This window comes from Sinohyriopsis cumingii, unplaced genomic scaffold (assembly GCF_028554795.1).
Source record: "Sinohyriopsis cumingii isolate HCF-2022 unplaced genomic scaffold, ASM2855479v2 utg000873l, whole genome shotgun sequence".
NCBI classification, from domain to species: Eukaryota; Metazoa; Mollusca; class Bivalvia; order Unionida; family Unionidae; genus Sinohyriopsis; species Sinohyriopsis cumingii.
Window position 1 is genome coordinate 1,119,037 of NW_028315938.1, and position 25,257 is coordinate 1,144,293.

Consider the following 25,257-nt stretch of genomic DNA (forward strand, 5'->3'; position numbering starts at 1 on the left):
TGTCCTACAAATATATCCTAGAAATGTACCATTAGCACGGAACATCTCACGTTTAGACAAATTAATTGTCAAATTTGCATCCTTGAGTCTATGAAAGAATTTCCTATGGTTCGCAAATGATCCTATTAGATGCAGTAGATGATGACATAATTGCTTATGTGCCACAATTGTCTAGGCCATATGTAATCATGTTCATCAATCAGTGAAATGTATTTTTTGGCAATGGAAATGAATCAATCTGTTTTACCCAAACTATTCACTTTTCTATAGTTGGTGCACAAGCGGAAAGTATATAGTTTCAGTATAGGAATACTAGGTGAACTCCGATTACTTTTATTTAGCTCCATGACGTAATTCTCAGGCAATTATGAAATTCTGTTTTCAAACCTTTTGAGAGCAATATTTCACTTATGACTCAGTGGTTCATGACCAGTACGCCCCTACACTAACCAGGTCACTTAGCATGGTCCAGTAGAACCTTATATGACCCAGGTCTGTATTTGCTAAAAATTGGTCTAACAGCAAAGCCTGATATGAACATATATACAACAGCGTGCTACCATACAAGAAATAGCGGAAAAATAACAAAATAAATAAAAACATTAAATATACACAGTTACTTTATTGATAATTAAATCAAATAAATATTGTATTAACAATATCATTAACAAAATTCATGTCACGTGATTTTGCCTTTTATTGGAGGATCCTTATTTAATCTGTACTTGGCTAAAACTTCAAGTTTAAATGTTCTTAAATTAAAGATATCGAAATAACAATAAAGAAAAGCACATTTTCCATTCAAAGATCGTTCTGTGGAACTGATGTGAAAACAAAAGTGCAATTTACATGCAGTGTGAAGCCTCAGCAGTTGTATTTCGCTTGGCCAAATTTGAGTTTTATCTGGCCTTTGTGCATCCAGCTTTGTAGAGTCCCAGGGAAATCTGATATTGATGACTGAGCTGTGTATGCTTTATTTGCTATCAATAACTTTTCTGGCTCTTTCCCTGTTTTGTGTGCTATCAGCGGATCGTTTACAACATTGGATATGCCTTTAAGAAAGGGTACTTCAACGATTGGCTAACTTATGGTATGCCTTATATGCCGAGCAAATATAAACGAACTTTGGTCATAGTTCCATGGACATCTTGCTTTACAATGAACCTTTAAAGTCTGAAAATGAATATTGTATTATGAATTCCGTCCTTCCTAGACCTGATAGTTTTTTAATGCATTTATTGTATTTGTGCTCAGCACTGTCCTTAAAGATGTCCATGCCACTGTTTGGTGATGAGCACATGGACACTTTGATCATACATTATGGCCAACCAAGAAAGATCCGATTCACAGTATCGAGGGGATAACTCATTGAGTCGTGAAATTTTCAAGTACATTGTGATCAACGTTAATAGATGTCTTTCAGCATCTGAAGTACTGAAAAATCTAGTTTCAGTCAAAAACAGTACCCAGATCTCATTTGTTTAATAGATTTTAAACAGATAATCCCAGTGTCGGGAATGGGGATTATGAGCAAAACAAGTTGTGATGCTGTTGAAGAAATCGTGAGCATAATTCATGTTCGGCATTGATGTTTTTTTTAAAAAAAACATTATCTGATGCTAGCAGTCAGAAGGTGTCGCGAACATCAAAGCCTTCATCTCTAGCAACAAAACATATATTTTTATTCTACTATAATGTATCAATTTTAAGTGACTGTAATTATCATGGTGTGTTGGTAAATGTGGCAATGTTATGATCATTTATTGGAGCAATGTGCAATTAAGGTTTCTTAAAACAATATATTTTTTAAAACAACGACAATATCGTGTAAGAAGGTCTAGAGTAAATGCTACAGGCAAACGTTCGAGTTGCTACAAGTATCAAATAAGACCTATGAACTGGTAAAAGCAAGTTGTAACATTTATTGAACAATCTATATATATATATATATATATATATATATATATATATATATATATATATATATATATATATATATATATATATATATATATATATATGTGTGTGTGTGTGTGTGTGTGTGTGCGTATATATATATATATATATATATATATATATATATATATATATTAATATTACATTCTATGTGAGAGATTATTTAGCAGAAAAATGCATTTCAAATTTGCAAATATATTTTGTTTTAAATTGCTAGACATTGTACCTTAATGATGAATAAAGCAATACCGTGCACTCGGATTGAAAAATCGTTTTCTATACATCATATGCATTACATATCGTTTTGATATATGATCTTAAACTAAGCAAAACAATCAAGGAAAGCCAGCACGTTTTTTTAAATTCCAGTAAATATTTGATTCCCTTAGAATAAACATGAAATTTTTAAAGGACATTTCAATATTATGAATTAAATCTCCAAATAATCGTAAAAGTTTTATCTGAAGTGCAAAAATATAGATTGCTGAAAATTAACTCAAGCGCTGTTCTGAATTGATTCCAATCTAGAATGTACTCATGTGACCATAGCCTTGAGTGTGTTACGATGCGAACAAATTTGATATATCGCAATGAAATATTCCAATATCCTTCAACGAATTCACAATGATTCCAAAGTAGTGACATTTTAGTCCTAAGTGTCAATGAGCACTTTGTAAATCCAATGAATAATTTTAATACTAAATTTTAATAATAAATCATCTCAAATTAGAACTGAACACCACTATAATACTGACTCCACTATACACGTTACAATAGGAATGAGTAATTCTAATGTCAATAAACTTTCATACTTCCTAAGTTTTTTTATGTTGCTTTGACCGTATTTTAGAAAATACCCACATCTTAAGGAAACATTTCCCGAAACTGCACGAACATTTATTTCCGTCAAGGCTGGGAATTAAACCTAAACTCATGTAAACAACATATTGTGTCGCTTACTAAATATACAGAACATGTCATGTGCCTTGTCAGATAGGTTTCTAGGGTAAATTATGACCAGGAAACACACACAATATATATGCATAAGAAGATAATTGTACGTTTTCTCAAACTTGGATTTTTACTGGACAAAAAAGTGTTGTGAAAGCATGCATGTATATATAGCGGTGATATGAATTCAGATTTGATTACAATTATTTACATAGGAGTGCGAAACGTTTACGTAACTGGCTTGATTGCTTTTGACTCTTGAATAGTTGGTATGTGGTGGGAATGATACGTCTGAAGTCTGTAGAAAATCAAAGTCTGAGATTGAGTGGAAGGTGGAGTTTCCACTGTATAAGCTAACCAGAAATTAACCTGTTGGAGGTAGTTAAAATGTAAGATTTGTAAGATTTACATGCCAAAAAAATAGTATCCCACAGTGTATAATGGGTCCAGTGGACTTTTTCCCTTCAGACAAATCACAGACGTCTACATGAGATTATTCTTTTATGGAGTGGATAGGGTTGACTCCTGGAAACAAATGCTCTGAAACACAAGCACAGCTTGTTTTACAATCACACATTATGGCTTGCTAGCTGTATTGGTCATATGCCAGACGAGCTTTGTGGGTTTTCCATTGCCAATCTACCAGTTCGCTAGGACCTTTTCATCGTTGTTCCTTAAATATTTGGAGGTTTCACATGCAGCAACACATGTATACCAAGGTTTAATTAGCATTGAATAGAAATGATGTCTCTCAAACATCCAGTATGTCCATCACAGTGTCCATTTGTCGGTATTATTCCTGAATGGATAATCATATCAGTTTGAGATTTCACTAACATTCTTCCTCTGACGTAAAGGTATTCCAAAATGAAAAAAGTGCAGGCATTACATCCATTAAGGACATCTTGGCAGCCATCTTGAAAGTTTTTTTTTGCTCCTCGTTATAAATAGAAATTCGTATGAACATGGCATATTTACTAGCAGACTCTTGATAACATATTGTTGGTCCCAATTGAGAACTGTTTTTGTTTTTAACTATGTAATGGGGGAATTGCAGACAAGAGAAAATAACTACAAGTGATTGTTTATATTTCTTTATTATTTTTTTGCTGTAATAATCAGCATTTTTTTGTTTTAATGATCAGCATTTATTCCTTGGTCTAAAAAAACGAAAAGAGATATTCCTCAGGCTTGACATAGGTAAATATATTGTTGTATGTCTATTCATGTGACCATATACATTTATTCTGGACAATGACTCTTATCTCTTAATCATCACAGGAACAGGACAAAATGTTATTTTTTCTGCGCCCTGCACAGCTGCGTGTATTGTTATGTATGTCGTTCGTATATATGTTCATTTCTGGACTATAACTCTCAATTGTTCCAGGTATTTCGAGCTCAGGTTATTACAATTTCAAGCAAGTTGCATACAGGTTCCTGTGATTGGTAAATGTTACTATTGAAACAAAGGGTAGCACATAGGCAGTCTTGTGTGAGTACTGGACCATCTGGTACTATCGAAGGTATTATACAGATTGAGTACTAGATCACTGTAATCTAGGTACTCCTATCAGCTAAAATTAATTGCCATGTATAGTTCCTAATGTAGTCTTTTGAAGTCCTATGACCAACATGCATTGCATAATTCCATCTATCAAAAGCATAACACTTTCAAATAAAGAAACACCGCATATAAATATGATATGAAGGGCTTTAACAGTTTTACAAAATGACGTCAATCTTCCATCGAATATTGCTGTTACCATAAATATAATAAGATATTCAAACCAACTGTGTCTCGTAGCTACTAAACAGAGATTTCAAGCTGTACAAAATGATTCTTAGCCGTCACCAAATAAGGGCACTGTAATTAGTGTATTTTGTCCATATATTGTTTACAATGTATGTGTGTGTTTGTGTGTGTGTGATTTAGATTTTTAACGTAGCTTTAACAATTTGAATCACATCGCTACGTAGTCTGCAGTATGGAAGTTTATAGTGATTTCTGATCCTAGGATACCATGCCGCAGACATGTAGCATCATTTCCCACCCAATAGCTATCATGACACCAGTTCGACCAGTTGTAATACTAACCTTTCAATACTGAATGCCAAACGAGGGAACTGATAGTACCATTTATATAACTGTCTGGTAGGGGTTCAAACTAGCAACCTCCCACATCTGAGGCGGTCGCTCTAACGACTTGGGCCACCGGAGCGGTCCTACAAGGAAAACGAAATGATAATGTATATATGCTTCAATCTCCAAAACGAATGCTTCTGTCTGAAACATAATGCTGGTATTAAATAAAGAGACCTCTTTAGATGACTTCTAAAAAGGTGCAGATGAGGTTTAACAGATTTTGAAAACATAGATGAGAGTTTTACCGTATTTAGACTTCTCGATTATCTTAACCACTTTATAAGAACTTTGCTAATCCATCATCAAATATTGTTTCTGTTACTCACAACAGAGAAATCGGTAAAGTAAATTTGTTCCCAAAAGTTACAGCTTAAAAAATTCTACGTAATTCACAAAAAGGATCTTTGCAAAGTGCATTTCAGATTTGCATAAATGGAGCGGATTGGCCACCCGTGTACTGATGTCATTTAACATTAGAACAGTTATAAAACTTCTTCATGTCGCAAGGTACCATTCAGATTTACTGGGCAAATATCCTGGCATAAAGTCTTGAGGAACATTTCGATTTCGGCTTAGTGAGCAACCTCGTGGCAGGTGAGTCGTTTTGTTGGATGAAAATGGTCAATGTGTTACCTTTCCTGATGATAAAAATAATGTTGTTCCTTTTATCCTTTATAAAATCTATGTTGTCGGTTTAGATGTGTCATAGTTTATCATCGGTAAGACTGTAGTATTATTGATTTAATTGGCAGATGTCCATGATCTCCCTGCTCAGGAACCGACCAGTAGCGCAGTAAGTAATGTACTGGATGTAGGTGAGGACACAGAAAAGGTATAGTGTGGAGCACAGGAGAGTTTAGAAAATAAAGAACAGACGTATTATTTTGCATCCCTGCATTATTGTTAGTTTTGTTGTTTTGATTTTAACACCATTTTCAGCTCACTATATTCTATAAATGGCAGCCTGTTTAGCCAGTTGAAGATGAACCCATACAACCCAAGTAAGAACCGCCGACAGAAGCAAATCTACTGGCAAGCTTTCTCACATACCTAAACTTTCTGAGCCCACGACTTGAACCTATGCGGACAGAGATGACAGGGTAGAGATCATTAAAGTTGATCACTTTAGACCACTAAGCCACCCGGGGCCCCTTCATTGTTATCACAGAATAAAACGGTTATCAATGCTTAAATACATTATCTAAATAGTAAATACAAAGTATTGTTCTTGAATTCAAAGTTTCCAAAGTCAGAGAAATCTGTAATGATATATATTAGGATAAACAATAGGAGTCCTTTTCTAATCAAAAAATTTGTGATTTTCAGGGCCCCGGATGACCAAGTGGTCCAAACCACTCACCTTTGGTGCCATCTCACTTATGTCCACTTGGGTTTGAGTCTAAGGCTCGGCCATTATGTATATGTGAGAACGCTTGCCAGTAGCTTCCCATGAGTTGGTGGTTCTTACCGAGATATTTCCAGGTTTTTGTACTACTGTTATTCCAGCTGGCAGATATAGGCAACACGTAATGAAAATGGTGTTAAGCCTAAACAACAAGTTTCGCTCAAAAACCAAAACATGAAAATAAAATTGATTCTCAAGAAAGTATTGATTTCACTGTATTATCATGTATGCATAAGCTTGACTGTAATAATTGAACGTATCAGTGCCATATGCAAGTTACTAATTGACCTGGTAAAGGATCAAGTTAATTTTCCTTAAATAAAGAATACAAATCATGACGAATAACAGTCCTTTTAGGTGCACTGGATCAAGCAAGGGATCACTTTGTCAGGGATTGATTAAGATAAATGCAATAACTGACTACAAACAGTACGAAACTGGTACGTAATTGGCCTGCGCGCTTTTGAGTCTTAATGAGTCTTTTCAAAGGCAAATACAAAACATAGATAAGACAAACAAATAAAACAGACAAATCGTTGTGTTTGGACAATTTTACAGTACTATGACTTGTCGCGGATGCTGGAAGATCGTTTATACTGAGTTAGAAGTTGATGAGCCATAGCGACATATGTTATTTTATGTAAATTTATGTATGCACTAATTATGTCGCAGAATTGTAACCGAGTGGGTTTTTGGACGAAATGAACAAGCCAAACAATGTAAGAAAGATGGAAATTTATGAATGAGTTACTAATGATAAATATATGATGTAAAAAAAAATTACAATTGAAAATAAACAAAACAAATATTGAATAAAATGAAGTGCAGATCCAAGAACCCTCATGGACTGCACTTACCCCTTAAACAGTATGTTGTTCAAAAAGAACAAAATTATTAAGATTCAAAAATAGTCTTTGAAACAACTTAAGATTCAAAACAATCTTTGACACAACTAAAGATTCAAAACAATCTTTGACACAACTAAAGATTCAAAACAATCTTATCATGACTAAGATTCACAATAATCTTATCACGGCTAAGATTCATCATAATGCTATCACAACAGATAGCGTTGTTCTGGAAGCTCCAGATGACTCCATGAAACTTTAGACTGCTTCTTACAGCTTCGGACCGCTCTAGTTATATTCACAATAACATTTCATATACATTCACGGCTACAGACACGGTCAGCTACCATAATAGTCAGCTACTATAACAGTCAGCTACTAACACAGTCAGAATCATCTTCAAACACAGTCAGAAACAGCTTCCAACACAGTCACAGCTGCCAACACAGACGCACAGACGCAGACGCAGACGCAGCTACAGATTCGCATACGCAGCTATAATAAAACCAAATAGGACATAATAGTTTATGTATAATTTCTATATATATGATATTACTTTTAAAAATCTGCGTTGTAATAAACATTATTACGCGATAACACAGTACAAACCGAATAAGCTTCGCCTATCAAATAAATAGAATGTAAATTTAACACTTATCCCTATGGCTGGAGAATAAAGGAGAGTGTATACTAGTTGACGTGATCCAAAAAATGACCAGTGTGGTTTTTCGTGATTCGTCTTACTTAAATCCATAGGAGAGTGAGTACAAGTCGGGGTAGAATACCCGTGCACCTCATGTTAGTCATGATACCTGACACAAGTAATCTGTGGCTAGGTACATGTAATACAGTCGCTTACCTGGAAAAACACATTCACCCTATATAACGTACGTATGTACAACGAGAAATAGTCTAATTGTTTTTAAGACAAAACCAAGTTATTTCTTTGCCTAATTCTGTGACAAATTATATCCCAGATAATTCATTGTTATAATAGACTTTATAGGTTATTGGGTGACTAATAACGAAAATTAAAGAATTATTTAAAAGAAAATTTTTCTGCTGCAACAAGATAATTTTACTTACATTGCGGCTTTCTGCATGGTAGGTCAGACCTGGTAGGTATCCTGACCGACCATCCGGACAACACCAAAAGTAAGTAAATTTATCAGGAAACAATGGCCCATCGTGGAAGCGTCGGACGCACTAAAGTTAATCCTTCTTAACAAACCTGTAGTAGCATACCGGAGACCAGAAAAGATCAAGGACATCCCAGTCAGGGCGAAACTAAAGCAAATCACTAATCAAGACCAACCTTGTCAATCTGGTCCCTGTGACGATAAAAGGTGCAAAACCTGTCAATATACGATAGAGACCAGGACAATTTGTAGCAGAGTCACTCAAGAAAAACTAAGTATACATGTTCCAAACAAAACGTGCAAACCAGAGAATGTCACTTATCTCAACACATATAAAATCTGTAGCCTTCAGTATGTCCGAAAAACTGAAAAAATACACGAAAGAATCAACCTTTATATACCTGATTGGATGACAAAGAAGGTGTTCAGAAGCCCGGTCGCAGAACACTTCTCCTCTGGCCACACCGTCAGTGATATAACACTTATTTCAATTGCTCACAACCCCAGCTAGAGTTCCTAAACCAGGAAAGAAAAGGACTCTTCCTGGATACGCTGCCTTAGAAAATTGAGAGCAAGCGGTTTAAACCAAGAAGACTAGAAAAATACAGCCGACACATTTTCTTTTAAGTAATTATCTAAAGTTGCGCAAGAGCCTGTAATGACTACTATACCAATGAAATATCTGGGATATAATTTGAGCTTACATAAATTTACATAAAATAACAGATGTAGTTATGGCTCATCAATTTCTAGGTCAATACAAAAATATTCCAGTATCAGCGTCAAGTTGAAATAAACTAGTTGAAACATAATAAAGTTAAAAGTTTACTTCCTGTAGAAACAGCCTTGTAAAGTTTTCCAAACATAGCTGTTTTGCTGTTTTATTTGTTTATCTTGTCTATGTCTTTGTAATTGCCTTTGAAAAAGACTCATTAAAGATTCGAAAGCGTACAGGCTAGTTAGAAACTCGTTTCGCAATGTTCGTTGTCCGTTTATATCAGTCATACATACATATATATATATATATATATATATATATATATATATATATATATATATATATATATATATATATATATATATATATATATATATATATATATATATATATATGTATGTATGTTACAGCACTTGCCTTGTACACCCTGAATAGACGATACAAGTCCAGTATTTGTTATTATTGGGTTTTATTGTGCACTGAGGTTGATAAGTGGAGATTGATACATTTCTCCTGCTTTGGTACACCCTACAAATGCAATAAAAAATGTTCACTACAACAATAAATAATGCCGCCATCAGTGCATTATTGGTCTGCATGTTTACATTGATTCTGTTTACAGTACTTTCAGTACGAATAATTTACTACACCATATATGTATTAATTATCCATATAGATAGTGGATCAACTAAACCTAAACAACAGTGTTTAGAGTACAAGTAGGGAGCAGATATACAGACAGACATGTATAGCTAGAACGATAGGCTCATAAAAGAATATGCAGGTTGATAACCTATTAAAATGTACTAGAATACATCAACATCCATTCCAGAGAAATATAGAGTACATATAAAATAAATGGGACAAAGGCCAATTCACATTATCCTTCAAGCAAAAGAATCAGGCACGTTAGTAGTGAATAGGGTCACCCTAGCGTCAATGGGAATTAGCGTTACAGACCCCCCCCCCCCCCGTCACTCTAGCGTCAAAGGAAAATTAACATGGAGAATAATCGTGGGTCACTCTAGCGTCAAGGGGAATTTAACATGGAAAAAAAAACCTGGGTCACTCTAGCGTCAAGAAGAATTGAATATGGAGAAAAATCGTGGGACTGTCTAGCGTCAAGGGAAATTGAAGATGGGATTTTTTTTAAAAGAAAATAACAAAAAAATTTAAAAAAAGGGGTAGGCAATGGAAAGTCATTCTCTTTTCGAGAAATATGGGTGGCCCTGAAAAAGTCCTTTGGTTTTTCTTCTTCTTCTGCTTCTAATTTCTTCTTTTTCTCCACCAACTTCTTATTTTCTCTCCTACACTCTTTCTCTTCTTCTTTTTCTCCTCCTCTTCTTTCTTCTCCTGCTCTTCTTTCTTCCTCTTCTCATTTTCTTCTTCTTTTTCAATTTTTTCATTCCATTCTCTTATCCTTATCCTTTCCTCTTCATCCTCCTTCTCCTCCTTTATCTCTTTCATGACACCACTTATTATGTCCTTTACTTTTCTTAAGTTATTGATCTCCATCTTTACTCGATGGAGACTATAGGAATAGTGGTCTTCATTGAGTCTCACTAACATCTGCTCCATTATTCCTAAATTGTCCAAAACGTCTTGTAATTTTCGCATTTTGTCAAGGTGGTTCGAAGCCATCTTCTTTGTAGAATGGTTTGAACGACGAATACTGTTGGTTCTTATACGAAAAGCGCGGACGTGAAGGAAAACATCCCCCTAAAATATAAAATTGATCTTACCTAGATCATGACCAAACAACGCGCGTACGTGAAGGAAAACATCCCCCACTTTCTTATTTCATATAATAAAACCCTAACCATACTCTCCACATACGCTAAGAAACAATAAACAAACCCATAATCTACTTTTCACACAAACTTACGTGAGCAGTTACAAACACAAACACAAACACACAAACACATACACTCACACCATAAAAAAGAGTCAGTGTATATATTCACACTACTCTACCTATGGACACCTGGTTAATGATGGCACCTTCCAGGCCTGGCGCCACATACACATCTTGTTCTCCAGTTGCTTTTTACTTTTTTGGGGGAGAGAGCAGAGGCGGGATAAATAGCTTCAGAATCCCAATTTTCTGTTTCTGGGATTCTAAAATTTCTTCTCTCCTTTTCCTCCTCTTCTTTGTTTCTTCTCTCCTCTTCCTCTTCTTTGTATCTTCTCTCTGCCTCTTCTTTGTATCTTCTCTCCTCCTCTTCTTTGTTTCTTCTCTCCTCCTCCTCTCTCATCCTTCCCTCTTCCACAATGGCTTCCGCGGCCAGTTCGTTCAACAGCGCCTGGCATATTCCAGATGCACATGAAGTTCCAACAGTTTCGCTAGTCTGGTGTTCATTCTGGTGTTGATCAATCAACAAGGGTAGCTGGACTGCCGAACGAGTTTCAATTTACACTAAAAGTGCGGACGTGAAGGAAAACATCCCCTTAAAAACATAAAATTGATCTTACCTAGATCATGACCAAAAACAACGCGCTGACCTAAAAGAAACACTCACTCACTTTTTTATACTTCCCATTCCTATTCTAAAAAAATTGTTTCATTAATCACTTCAATATACTATTCACATACGCAAAGCAATCCAATCCAACCCCAAATCTACTCTCCCCACACCTCTAACAGCCAGAAAAAAACATCATCTTAATCTACTATTCACACCAACGTACTTGAGTACTTACAAACACACAATCCTATACACAAACACATACACTCGCACTATTAAAAAGAGTTAGTGTTTATATTCACACTACTCTACCTACACACATTGGCAAATCGATGGCTATTTCTTTTCTAGAGTATTGGGTAGCCCTGAAAAGGGCTGTTTTTTGGGGGTTTTTTTTGTTTGCTATGGCAATCTTTTAGTTTATAAGAATGCGATGTCCTCTGAGGATGGACTTTCTGGCAATAGGTCTGCTTCTTCGGAAAGAGAAGAATAACTCTTTGGTGTCGATACGACAATCGACAAAACCTCTGTCAGGTTGCTGCTGCTGTTGTTGTTGTTGTTGTTGTTGCTGCTGCTGCTGTCTCTGAAGTCTGTACTTCTCTGTCAATTCTTCTTTCTCCCTGTTCACTTCTTCTCTGAAGAGCTCTTCCATCAGGTCTTCAGTGACTTTTAACATTCTCACATTCTCTATCTCTTCTGGCTTCGGTATCAGAATGCGTGTGTTTTTTTTTTTCTTCACAGGTAATAATAAGTCGTCAATTCGATCCTGACTTTTGCTTGAAAATGTCTGACAAATAACCGTTTCTTCGTTTCGTCTCCTCACTCTGATTCAGGAGAGCTTCGATACGATGGATCTCTTGAGTGGTTAATGGTGGACAAGAATGTTCACGCAAGTCTTTATACCACTGATGCCACACGTCTTCGTCCGAGATGAGACTCCAAGCTTCGTCCAGATACTCGTCCAATTTTTCTTCTTGACTTAACATCAGGCATTTATCGTGTTGAATTTGACTGGGATGATCGTTTTGACATCCATAGCAATTTTTCTTGATCAATTCCGTCATTTTTTCCACCAAGTGTTTGGCAAAACAGGAGACTAAATGGGCATCTTGTTCTGGCCATCTTGACTTCATCATGATCACTTCTTCTTTTTCCATGGTCTCCTCACATTCCATGTCCAAAGTTTCTCCACTAGGTAAAGAGGGATAACAGTCTTCCATGGCTTCTAGTAATCTAGAATAACTTCTCTCAAACTGTTGATTTCTATGGTATTATCGAATTCTGCATACAGGATGACGTTCACCGTCTCTGGTAGAGCATTAGTAAATTGAAGTTCCACACGAATCTGGCCGGATTTTATAGGGTGGAAATGTCCCTCGTCGCTGCCTTGGTCTGGAGTGAAATCAAAAGCCCACAAAGCATAGCCTCCTGCATAATCCTCGTAGGTAATGCCATGACTGGTGTTGGTTCCTAATTGTCCCGTGTCTTCGTACAGGGACAAGTACCATCTCAAGTAATTGTTCTTCTCAAAATTAGGCTCAAAGTGTCGGGTACACAAGGTCTTGCCATCGCGACTGACTTCGATCTTGGACACGGTGAAGTGATGAAAGTGGAAAGGATTTTTAGCGAAGTGTCCGTTGAAGGTTAAAGTCTCGACCATACCAAGGATCAAACGTTTGGGTAGCTGTCCTTTGAACAGATGATCTTCGATCATGGATCGCTGTCCCTTGGGAATGATGAAGGTTTTCACTTCCACGCGACGTATGGGATACTTGGCGGTCGTTCTGCTCAACGTCTGACTGATGTCGTTTCCCACTTTGGGTAACACTTCCACGCGTCGTACGTAGAGTTTGGCCTCCTCGATTTTGCTTTTAGGAGTGCCATTCTTAGTAGCATCCTCATCAGCCAACAAATGGAAAGCGGCACTGCTGCGATTCAGTATCAAGCGGATATTGACCCCGTTCAGCAAATATTTCTCTTGCAACCACATGTCCAAATGCAAACGATCCATCAGTTCTAAACTCTGTCCCGCTGTGATTTTCTTTCGTCTTTCCTCAAAGCCGTCATTGTTAGTTGCGTCAAACTTGCCCGCTTCGTCAGGTTCCCACAGCACACAAGCATTGAGATGAGTATTCTTGGCATCTATTCCGTACGTCAAGAGATTTTCCAGGTAGGCACGGTAAGCAAGGGTAAGTATCCATGCTGCTGCTGACCAGTTTGTTATTCAAGTACAAGTCCACTGAGCTGAACAAGGAATGCATGAAATTGTTGACGGGAGCTATATTCTCGCTGTCTCCTACTTCACCATTATCCTTATCTAGAACTTTGACTTTCAAGTACAAGTAACTGCTATTCAGATCGATGTAATCTTCGGGCTGTCCCTTGATTTCAAGCTCGATGGGAGCGGAATGGGTCAATGAGGAGACGGGATGAAATTCCACCCATTTGGATTCTTGCATCGTCATCATCGTGGGGGGCATGGCAAACAGGTCCAGTTCCGACTTGGAACAAGCGCAAGATTCTCGGTGCATCATTTTTTCTCTGTGTCTCAATAATCGAAAACGTCTAAGTCTCGAACGGTTTTTCTTTTCTTTGTCTTTCTCGCTTTAGACGTGTGAAGTCTGGTGAAAGGGTGTTTTCTTCGTCGTCTCTTTCTGCCTTGTCCTTGCTGAATGCCTGAGTCGGTAGCGTGCAGAGCATTTATAGGTGTTTCTCGGCGACCCAAAAGGTCTTTGCCCGTTTGCAGCAAGACATTTTTGTCAGCCCTCATGAAGGCTTCTTTAGGGTTTTGTTTGTCGATGATGAGATTTTGGAGAAATTCTTTGCCTTGCGTCAGTGCCGCATCTTTCAAGGCGTGCAATCCGCGTGTCACCATCGGTTTCAACGCCGGGGCAACCGAACGAAAGGCTGATTTTAACATATCTCCTAAACCGTGTCCTCGCTGTCGTGCAACCCCTCGGTACACTGGATACATGACTAACGAATCGTGAGAGAACCGTTTTCGAAAATGGAGTTTCACCGTGACTTTTCCTTTGGTGAATGAAATATTTTGTCCCAAATCTCCATTTATAGTAATGTTGACCGTGTCCAAATACGACTTGCTGACAGGCAAATAGTGAGGATGGACACATTCGCGGGGAACGTGGTAAGTGTTTCCACCTTCCTCATCAGCATTCGTGGCAGAATCCACTTTGAAAGGAATGACACGCAGTAACGGTACGGAGGTGTGTCCCACCACGTTGTACTCCACCACATCGGAATACACGAACATCAAATTCAGTCCTTGGTTCAGTTCTACCGGGGTACGAAATAACTTGCTAAAATAATCGTTGTCGTAAACGATGGGTAATTCCTTTTTCTTCATCATGGTCATTCTCATGTTCATGTCTCCGCCCAACATGTCAAACAATTCAGGACAAAATAAGAAAGACATGATTTTACTCCCCTCAGGAAAAAATTTCATCAGGAAGCGACGAGCTGTTTTGTGGCATTCCAGGGTGACACTTTTTTGGGCACTTTTCAAAGCTTTCAGAAACACGCCATTAAACCTGGTGGCAATGGTGCTGACCAAATGTTGACCACTAAAATAATAGCCTGGGGCAATGAACAAGTGATAGGTGGTGTACTTTTGATTTTGTGTACGAGGTTTCTTGTCATATTTGATATTGGTATCCAAGTAGTAATGCACTCGCTAGTCATCAACTTCCACATCAAAATTATTTTGATTGGGAGGATATTGAGGACTTGGTTCGGGTGAATGATTTCCGCTAAAGCCACTTCCCAATGGGCTTCGTGATCTAAGGGGATGGCCTGAGGTAATTTGGCCGTGTAACAGCACAACGTGTTGTTGGGAAACACCTCCATGGAACTGTCACTGGGTAAGGTTAAGTAAAATTGGTTTTGGTGACTCTTAATTCCAGAGTTCTGTGGCTGTCCGAAGGGTTACTGGACGTCAGAGGCGTGTCTCCGCCCAAAATGGGGTTCTGGTTGTGATTGTGGTTGGAGTGGTGACTGGCACTGGTACTGGACACAAGGTTCCCGTGGTTCCCGTTCGAGGTGAATTTCAGGGAGGGATTGGGAAGCAGGTAACCGATGCAACTGCTCAATAAAATGGTCCACAATTGTTTGTCTCCTTGTTGCAAACTCAAATTGGCAATGGCTGCCCCGATGACACAATACACCACGAAGATTTGGCAGAAAAAGACGATTTGCGTTTTAGGCACACGTTCTCCATACCACACCCACAAGGGTTGTTTTTGTAAATCTTTCAGAGAAGAACTAGGTGAAGGAGTGGTCGACGTAGCTGCGTCTGTGTGAAAGGGCATGATGGTCACTTCATTTTATAGTCGATGACTTGCGAAGCGTCTATCCAAGAATCAAAACTGGGTGGATATCCTTTCCAACGTACTTTGACTTCTTTGACACGTCGTTTGCCCACTTTACGGGTTCTGCGTTCGAGAATGCTTTCGATGTCGTACACGTCGTCTTCTTTTTTGGTGACACGTTGTAACTCGGGCAAATAAAACGTTCCTTTGAGCACTTCTCCGTTCATGTCTTCCAATTTATAGACGGCAGGATGACGGCCATGCACTCGTCCAGTGACGCGAAACAATTCGGTCGTCCAGTTAGGTAAGTAACCTTTGTCGAAAGTGCGTTTGGTTTTGCCAATGCGCACCCAATCTCCTACGGTCAACTCTCCACTTTTCTTGGGGACAGCCCTCGTCGGGGACGTACCAAACAGGCGCTCAAACACCAACACTTCGTTGTCGGGAGTCACGTCTTGCGGGGCACGTCCGATGCTTCGATGGTAAGATTGGTTGTACGCTTGCACCAGGTGCGGTAAGATGTCGATGTACTTCAGAGTGTGGTGATGCGTAAAATATCTCCACATGCGTACTTTAAAAGTGCGTTGAAAACGTTCCACGATGCTGGCTTTGGTTTCGGGATTCTCGGTGGTAAAAAAATGAATGTCACGTTTCTTTTATTCTTTTTGGAAAGCTTGGTTCAGAAATTCGGTGCCTTTGTCCGTTTGCCATCGAAGAGGGTGACGACCGCTTTGTTTCAACACCCGTTGCAGGGCTCGCACTAACTCGCTGCTCGATTTGGAAGTCAAGGGCACGACCCAGGCAAATTTGGAAAAGACGTCGATGACACAAAACAAATATTTGTAGCCACGATTAGAGCTGGCCAAATGAGAGACATCGGCTAAATCGGCTTGCCATTGATGATCGATGCCTTCCACTCGGGTGCGACTTCTGGCAAACTTGCGTCGAATGGGTTTGTGTAAAGTGTAGGTAGCTTGTTCTTGTAACCATCGTTGCACTTGAGGTAAACGGAGACTTTTCAGTCGAGTTTTGGCAGCACGATACAATTTTTGAACTCCTGCGTAACCTGCAGGATGAGAGGGATCGTAGTAAATGCTAGCTAAGACTTTTTCCATTTTTTTTTTGTGTTCGTATGTTAATAAGACACCCACTCTTGGAGGATGCTTCTCTTTTTCTCTTGGGGTATTTTCTTGGATTGCAATGCTTTGCGTGTGCGATCAGCAATAGGTGTTGAAGAGGAGGCTGTCTGAGCGGGGGATATCGGTTCCTGTTTCACTTCTGTCTTCACTTCTGTCTTCACTTTCTTTTTCTCTTGTGATGAAGAAGGGGTGGCCATCATCTTTTTAATCCATTCAATTCTGGAGGTAGGTGGTGTTGTTAACTTGCGTAATTTTTCTGGTGGAGTTTGAAACCATTCTTCTTCTTCTTCTCCTTTTTCTCTCTTGGTCACTGGCAGTGGTGGTACTGGTACTGGTACTGGTACTGGTAATGGTGCTGGACTTTTCATCAAGGTCTTAAAATCTTTCAGAGTGGGTAGAGCTGTTTCGTCTAAAGCTTTCTGGTGAAAGAGTTGCAGTCGTTGCAAGAGTTGACCGTACTTTTGCGATTTTTCTGTTTCGGACAAATCTTGGCGATCCATCAAGGACTGCAATTCGTGTTGTAACTGGGACATCTCGCTCAAATTGGGATTGGGAGGTAAATGCGATGTGCGTTGTTCTTGCCACCCATGGTATTCCATCCATCGTTTGTAAGGCACTAAAGCCAGTTTTCGTCCTTCCATGGGGTTGTCAGGGGTCGATTCTGAGATATTGGGACTTCCGAAGCCTTTTTATCTTGCTCCCACCAGTCCTCCCAACATGGTTCCCAAGACTCCTTTCAGTATGGGACCTAACAAGAGGGGTAAAATGCCTCCACGTTGGACCAACATCTTCTTTTTTTGACGAATGGGAATTTTCTTTTGAACCATTTGGCGAAGAACGTGACGATGTTTGCCTAAGTATTGTTTCTGGTGTTTGGACAAAGGGATCGTCCCTTTCAAGACGTTCAAACAACATTCGCACACGGTATCGATGACCTCTTTGGAGGCCGATTGAATGAGTTATTTTCGTAGAGGTGGAGAAGCTTTGGACAGGACAGATAACATGTCCCCATGTTTGACTAAACGTGGTCGTAGTCCTTTCCTTTTCTTTCCTTGGGGTTTTCTGGAGGGTGACATCTTTGAGTCTTCAGGAGCACCAAAAACACTGATACCCCGACTTGGTCACAGACCTTTTTTATACTGGAACGCGTCGCCACTGATTGTCTTTACGTCGTATCAGTTTTAGGACAGGCATGACACGTCGTGCAGGGGTACGTAACGGACTAAATCGAGCCAGTTCTTGCTTGGACAAATCCAGTAAACTTTGTAACATGCCCGATCTTTCTTGGACTTTGATTTTGGGAGAAGGTACTTTGTGAGCAGCAGCCACTGCCGCTAAATTGGAGGGTCCTGCCACTGGGGAAGTTCTTTTTGGGGTCAATAACGGAGAAGTTCTTGGTGTGATTAACGTCTCCAAGTACTCTTCAGTTCTTGGTGTCATTAACGGAGAAGTGGATGAACGTGAGGCTGCCGGAGACACAGTCACTGCCGTGGCAGGTCGTGGTTTGCGAGTGTAAAGTTGCGTCCTGGCCGAAGTGCCTCTCTTGCGACTAGTTTTCTTCTGTGGGCTTTTCTTTTTCTGGGGACGTTTTCTCTGTTTCTTTTTCTGAGGGCTTCTTTTCTTTTTCCGGGGTGGTGTCTGGTAAGAGGATGGAACCGCCACTGGAGAAGTTCTCCTTGGGGACCTGGTCTTTTTCTTTTTCTTCTTGGGGCTTCGTTGGACATTTTTCTTGGGTATAACTTTGGGGGCATTAGGATCCCATCTTAAGAGAGAGCGAATGATGACCCCTCCTAGAGTACCGCTCCCTCCAGGTTTCAAAATGATTTGTTTTTTGGTTTGAGTGTCGATGCGGGGATCGGCAAGTTGGGTCAAAGCGACTTTGTTTCGATCAAAAAAGCGTTTGTTTTGATGAGGAATCTGAATGATTCCTTGGAGTATTTGACGTGCAGTCACCGTGAACTATCGTAAGACTTCTTTGAGACTAGCTTCTAAGACACGAGCTCGTATTTGTGGATTTTTTTCTCGACTGATGCCATACAAGGCACGAATCAATTTGACGGGAAGATGCGACTGAAGGGACGTCATGTTGACGTCGTGTGAGACAGACGAAAATGGGTCAGAGGTTTTTATAGATTTTATTATGTGGAGTGAAATTAGGTCGTAGAAGGAGACGTGTACAGGACAGGCCCTCCGTCTTGGCTCCAGTGGTGAAACAAGTGGGTACGAAATCGCAAATCCTCGGGGGTCGTAGGTTTCAAATCGACGAGTAAATAGGCGTGTGGAGTTTGAGTGGCATCGTCGTACGCCTGAGTCAGCCAAGGCGTTCCTAACTGTTTGGCTAAGACTTGCACTTGCGATTTATCTCGAGGGCTTTTAAACAAGACCACGTAATGCGCATTGAGACTGATGGTGCGATGGGCTTTACTTTGTTGAAACAAATTTTGGGTGATGTAAACGACACTGGCATTACGGTGATGCCCTTTGCGCGTGAACCACAGTTTAATTTCTTCTTCGTCTTCTCCTAACATGTCGTCGAAAATGACCAAATGGGTTTGACGGGAGTCATAGACGATACCGTCGTCTTCTTTAGGAATGCCTTCCACAAACACGATGGAATCGCCTTGACTTTCTCGCAAGAGGCTGTACGCCGATTGCCACTCTTTGTAACACCACAAGATCCGCTGAGGTGGCCGATCGATGAAATGATGTTTATGTTCGATCAAACGTTTGACGAATTCGGTTTTGCCTGAACCGCTAGGTCCAGCAATGAGCATGTTAAAGGGATGACGAAGATACAAAGCCTCCCAACTTGCACGATGTAAGTGTTCGTCGATGACTTTGACAGTAGAGGAAGAGGGAGCAGAGACAGCAGAGGTAACCATAGTGTTAGGAATGTCACTTGTGACACGAAAACAAACAAGACAAGAGTTTATATACTTTTTTTTCAGAACACGTTTATTGAATATTTTAAACATGAATACGAAAGACAAAAATACATAAAAGCCAAGCTTAAGTACAAGTTTAAAAGGCACATGATAACCGTTAACGTGGAATAAACACAAGTGTTTGTACAACATGTTTTGGGTAAAGTTCTGACCAGGTCTATAGGGGGTAAGGTCACACAAGTGTCCTCCCGAAAGGGTCTTTCAGGCCTGTCCACGACAGTCCTGTCCTGGGTGACGGGTTCTTCTGGCACCGTCACTAACACAGGTTGAACAGTAACTTTTTTCCTTGAACAACTCTCGTGCATACTGGGCCACTTCTTGGGTCCAAGCCTCAAAACCCCATTTTTTCCAGGCACGGACATCTGTCCAATGGGGGTGTAAGTCACAAGCTACACACACATCGTCATACACGTCTTGGGTAGCTAAAAGTTGACGAATCTTTTTTTCCTGTTGAGGTCGAGAAGTATCCAGATGTAACCGCAAGGCTTTGAGCAAAAGTAGTCTCTCGTGACCATTTAAGGCTATTGCGGTGGTAAGTACTGTTCGTAAAGAGTCCACAAGGAATCGGCTGGTAAACGAAATCCCAGAAAACAAGTCACTAAGACGCACACCACTTGTCGACCAAATTGAATGGATACAGTTCTTGTAATAACCGATGGTAATGATCCACGGTTTGAATATGGTCACTGAGTTCCTTCCACGGAATCTGTTCAATGATATGTGACATAATCCGTGGCATGGCAGCCTGATTTTATAGTCTCTTTGTTTCGGAAGCAATAAAGGTAATTTCTAACTAGACATGTTCGTTCTCCAGTAGAGAATTTAAATATTACATACTGTAACCGAAACGTCAGAGTTTGTCTAGATGTTTCGTCTTCCGCTAAGCAGATTCCACTTAACAAATGTTGGTAATCCTTTAACTCGTCTTCCTCAATACGTTGCAGTAGGTGAATCTCGAAGTAACCAAAATTACGAACGTCTAGTTCATCATTCACAAACTGACTGTGTTCAACAAGGTCTGACCACTGAAAGAATTTCTGACGAATCAGTCCTCTTATACCATTCAGGTACCAGTGGTTAAAGATCTGGTGACGTAACAGATGTAATTGTTCTTTACGTTTGACTTGTATTTTCACCAGCTCTCGGTAAATCCTTTCTCTCAACTCCTTAGGCAAGCCCAAAATGTTCTCTTGTAAAGTATCCATAAGTATATACACTGTTTTTGGAATCCTTGGGTGGTGGCCAATAGCCTCGTTTACCTTTGTGCCTGATGTAATATCCACTCATAATCAGTCTTCTTATACTTTGGAATAGAGCATAATTTAAAAACGGTTCAATAACTTTGCGTTTGCGTTTCACTTGTATTTTGATCAGTTCTCGGTAAATGCGTTCTCTCAACTCCACAGGCAAAACACGAATGTTCTCTAGCAAAGTATCCATGAATAGGTCATACTAAATCCTCTTTTGTCTGACACAAGACATGTACTGTTTGCACAGACATGGTTTTAATTCATTGTCGAATCTAAATCGTTTAGTTACTAATTTACACGTTACAATTCGTTCAGAAGTTTCCTCTTTCACTAAGTCGACATTGCGTACAAGATGTTGGTAATTCGTTAACTCTTCCTCTGGAATTCGATGCAGTACGTTTACAATGTAGTAGATAGAATGATCCAGAGCAAACCATTCCTTTTTAAAACCAGGGGGTCGTTGATCAATGTCTGTCCAATGGAACACTTTCAACTCAATCAGTCCTTGTATAGCATTCAGGTACCAGTGGTTTAAACACCGGTGACGTAACGGATGCAATTGTTCTTTACGTTTCACTTGTATTTTCACCAGCTCTCGGTAAATGCGTTCTCTCAACTCCACAGGCAAAGCACGAATGTTCTCGTGTAAAGTATCCATGAGCAGATTATGGTAAGTTACTTCAGTGTCTCGGTCCCACTAAGGGTAAGTAATGACAATTCGGTGACCATCGAGCATGTTCTACGTAGGCCGAATCTTGCGGTTCCCAGTGGTGAAGTGACACACCGCAACTGAAGCACTTGACTTTATCTCCTTCGCCCAAGTAGAAAAATCCGGCTCTGGCTAATTATTCGGAGGTCGTCCCAGATACTTAGGCCATTTTCTTTTGAACGATTGAAGACGATTTTCAAAGTCACAGTATTCCGACAAACGCACAGGGAACGAATATTCGTCTTTCACAGGTTCGTTTCGATGAGGGTTCGGTGACATGAACAGGAGTTTGCTCAGGGCTGGATGACATCCGTAGGGGGGTAGACGTGAAGGTGAACATTCCCCTTTAAAACGAAACCCAGTAAAATGTCCAAGAGGACGAGCGGCATCACTTTTGCATCCCTCAGGTTTGACACGCACAGCATCACTTTCCATGATAGGGGTAGTGAGAACAAAGTTCCCATGATGCTTTACGGCATCGCTAAGGTCACAACGTACAGCATCGCAAGGCTCACAATCGCATTCCACTTCCGAAGCCTCACACTTGAATTGTGCCTTTCTAAACAACTTGTTTTGTGTTATCTGAAAGTATTCATCTTGTTCGCTCGGTCTTGGTAGTCACAATGAACTATCGATCTTGACCATAGCCCCTTTTTATACTAGTCGCAATGCAGTCTCCAGCTTGTACGTGTTTCCTTTTTTATGTTTTTTATGTCTTGTTCTGGAAGGTACCGTCTCTAAGGTACCGTCATAATTGTACCGTAGTGTGATGGGTGGAAAGGCCATAGAAAGGTAAGGGCAGTGCGGAGACCATCGAGTATGTTCCAGAATAGCTGAATCTTTATAGATACATAGATCCATTCGTAACTTCAGTCCGCAAGCGAAACACTGTACCTCGTATCCCAATCCTGACTCAGGTCCCAAGTAGACAAATCCTGTTCTAGCAAAAACATGCGAAGAAGGTAATCCTTCCCTATCCGTAGGCCATTTCTGAAACGTGTCCAATCGACGGGCACAATCACAATAGTCAGGTAAGAAGACTGGAAAATGGTCGGGTTTCTCACTCGATTCTTGCTGTGGCGATGTCATCCTTCTAGCGAGTGACTATCCTCTTACAACCAATGTTTTATACCAACGTGTCCATACGGTAAGGTGAAATGATTGGGAAGTCGAACTCGCTTCTGGTACACGATTTGATAGACGTTTTCCAAAGGTCGACTGACGATGTGGTGAGTGGGTAAACGTACAATCTTGTTGGGTTGGTAAGTGGTCACTTTAAAGTTTCCCGATTGAAAGGCTTCTTTCAATACCCCAAAGTTGACCACTCGACTGGTACGATAATTCAGAGTCAGTCCTTTCACTTTTCACGTCGTGTGCACTTCTCCTTGTTTGTCCCGGTATTCGTAGCCGTAATTTTTGGGACCGCCACTGACGAAACTTAGAATCTTGTAGTCGGGATGCTCGTCTGTCCAGGCTCCTAAACGGTCTCCTTCAATGTCAGGGTGCTGTTGAATCGGGTGATGGATGTAAATGCAACTGTCCGTGTCAAAGTACAGGACGCGTTCCCCTAACAGTTCTAAAGCTTCGTACAATTTTAAGCGAGCATGGGCTGTCACGTAAGCCGCAATGATGACATTTCCAAAAGGGTCGTCTTGTACAAAGTCCAGATCTTCTTCGTAATTGACCAAGATCAAATCCTCACGAACGATGTCCACGTGTTTCATGTATTTGGTTTTGTCGTGAATCATTTGGAAGTAGCGGGAAGGTTCTGTCAAATATTCCGTCTTGGGTAAACACGGTCGTTGTGCCATTTTACCCCACAAGCAATTTAACATCACTTTGGCAAACGATCGCCTGCCTTCGTTTTTCTCGATGTGGTCTAAAGAGATGCCTTCTTGTTCATAGTATTTCTCTTTGAATTGTATTTGGTCTTCGGGAGTGTGACACCAGGAAGGATAGCCGCTGGCTTCTTGTTTCAGTTTCAAAAAGGCATCCACGTAGTCAGCGAAAATGCCTTTCTGACTGGGATTACCCTTGTGGTATTGTTGTGTCTTGGGAAAGTGGCAAATTTCGTACACTTCTAACAGTTGGTATCCCATGTGCAGAGCTTTGAACAATTCTACGCTGACCAAGGTTCCCGTCAAGGCACGTTCTTCCTGGGTGTGCTGACAAGGCTGATCTTGGTTGCACGTTTCGGCACAAGTACGGCACAAGGGAAACATCAGTTTGCCTTGACAATGGTGAGGTAAGACGGGATGGTATAGGTTCGTGGGAGGCAAAACTTTGCACTTGATCAAGCCTTCGTATTGTCGAATGTTTTCAGGTCGATGTGTTCCGTCAACAATTGCGGGTGCCCTACAGGAAAGCGACAATATTTGCACACGTAGGGATACAGCGAACACACGTCCAAGTATTTGATTTCTTCTCCTTTCTCTTCGTCGGCTTGGTACAGCAAACAGGTGGCATTGGTCCTTCCTCCGTACAAACTATCCCTCGGGTTCAGCGGGTCCATGAACTTGTAACTTTCCACGAGGCGTTTAAACTCGGGATCGGTTTTCATACGGTGATCGTACTCGTGTTCCCACATTTCCACCACTTGGTATCCTTCCTGTTCCAACTTTAGGCGCCGCTGACAAGTGTCCTGGTACAAGTCTTCCATGGTTCGTTGTAAAAACTGATTTTTAGTGCTACGATCAGGGTAGCAGACGGGACATCCGTGAAATAAGCAACCGTTAAACTCGTTCACGATCTTGGGGTTTTCTAAGTCCCAGCCATCAACCGAATACGTTCCGATGGTCTTTTCACCCCGTCCGTTGCGGGTATGCTGAATCCATTTGTCTTCCTTGTCGCACAAGTAATGTAACCAACGTAGGGCTTTGACCGAGTATTGACGTTTGACATAGTGGGTCGTTTTATGGGCTGATGACAGCCACGGTGTTGTCAGGCATGAATCGTTGTCGATACACTAAGGAACACGCTTTGGCAATGGTGCAAGCTTCTTTCAAAGGATCGACCTCTCCGTGTTCCATGAACAGTTCTCGAAATTTTCCACAGCAACGCCGTAAAATGTCCACGTCGGAACGACAATACTTTAGCATTTCTTCCTGAAAGACGAAAGGGTCCGAGGCGTGAGACTGGTGCCAAGCGTAGAAAGTTTCTCGTTGTTCGGTACGCATGTTGTCGGGGTCGTAATAGTGAGCCTCAGGTAAATGGGGTAGAACGGCGTGTTGATTGGCTTCCGTATTGAAAAAGTGTGGAAAG

The 25,257-nt window shown here is 40.3% G+C and overlaps 1 protein-coding gene across 1 annotated transcript in view; it reads left to right on the plus strand.

Moving 5' to 3' along the window:
* LOC149773142 (uncharacterized) overlaps nt 1–25,257 on the plus strand; it is a 95,130-nt gene that overhangs the window by 61,763 nt on the left and 8,110 nt on the right. Inside the window, exon 5 of the mRNA XM_089946725.1 lies at nt 5,806–5,846. Within this exon, the coding sequence (XP_089802851.1) occupies nt 5,806–5,846 (41 nt within the window). The remainder of the gene's footprint in view (nt 1–5,805; nt 5,847–25,257) is intronic.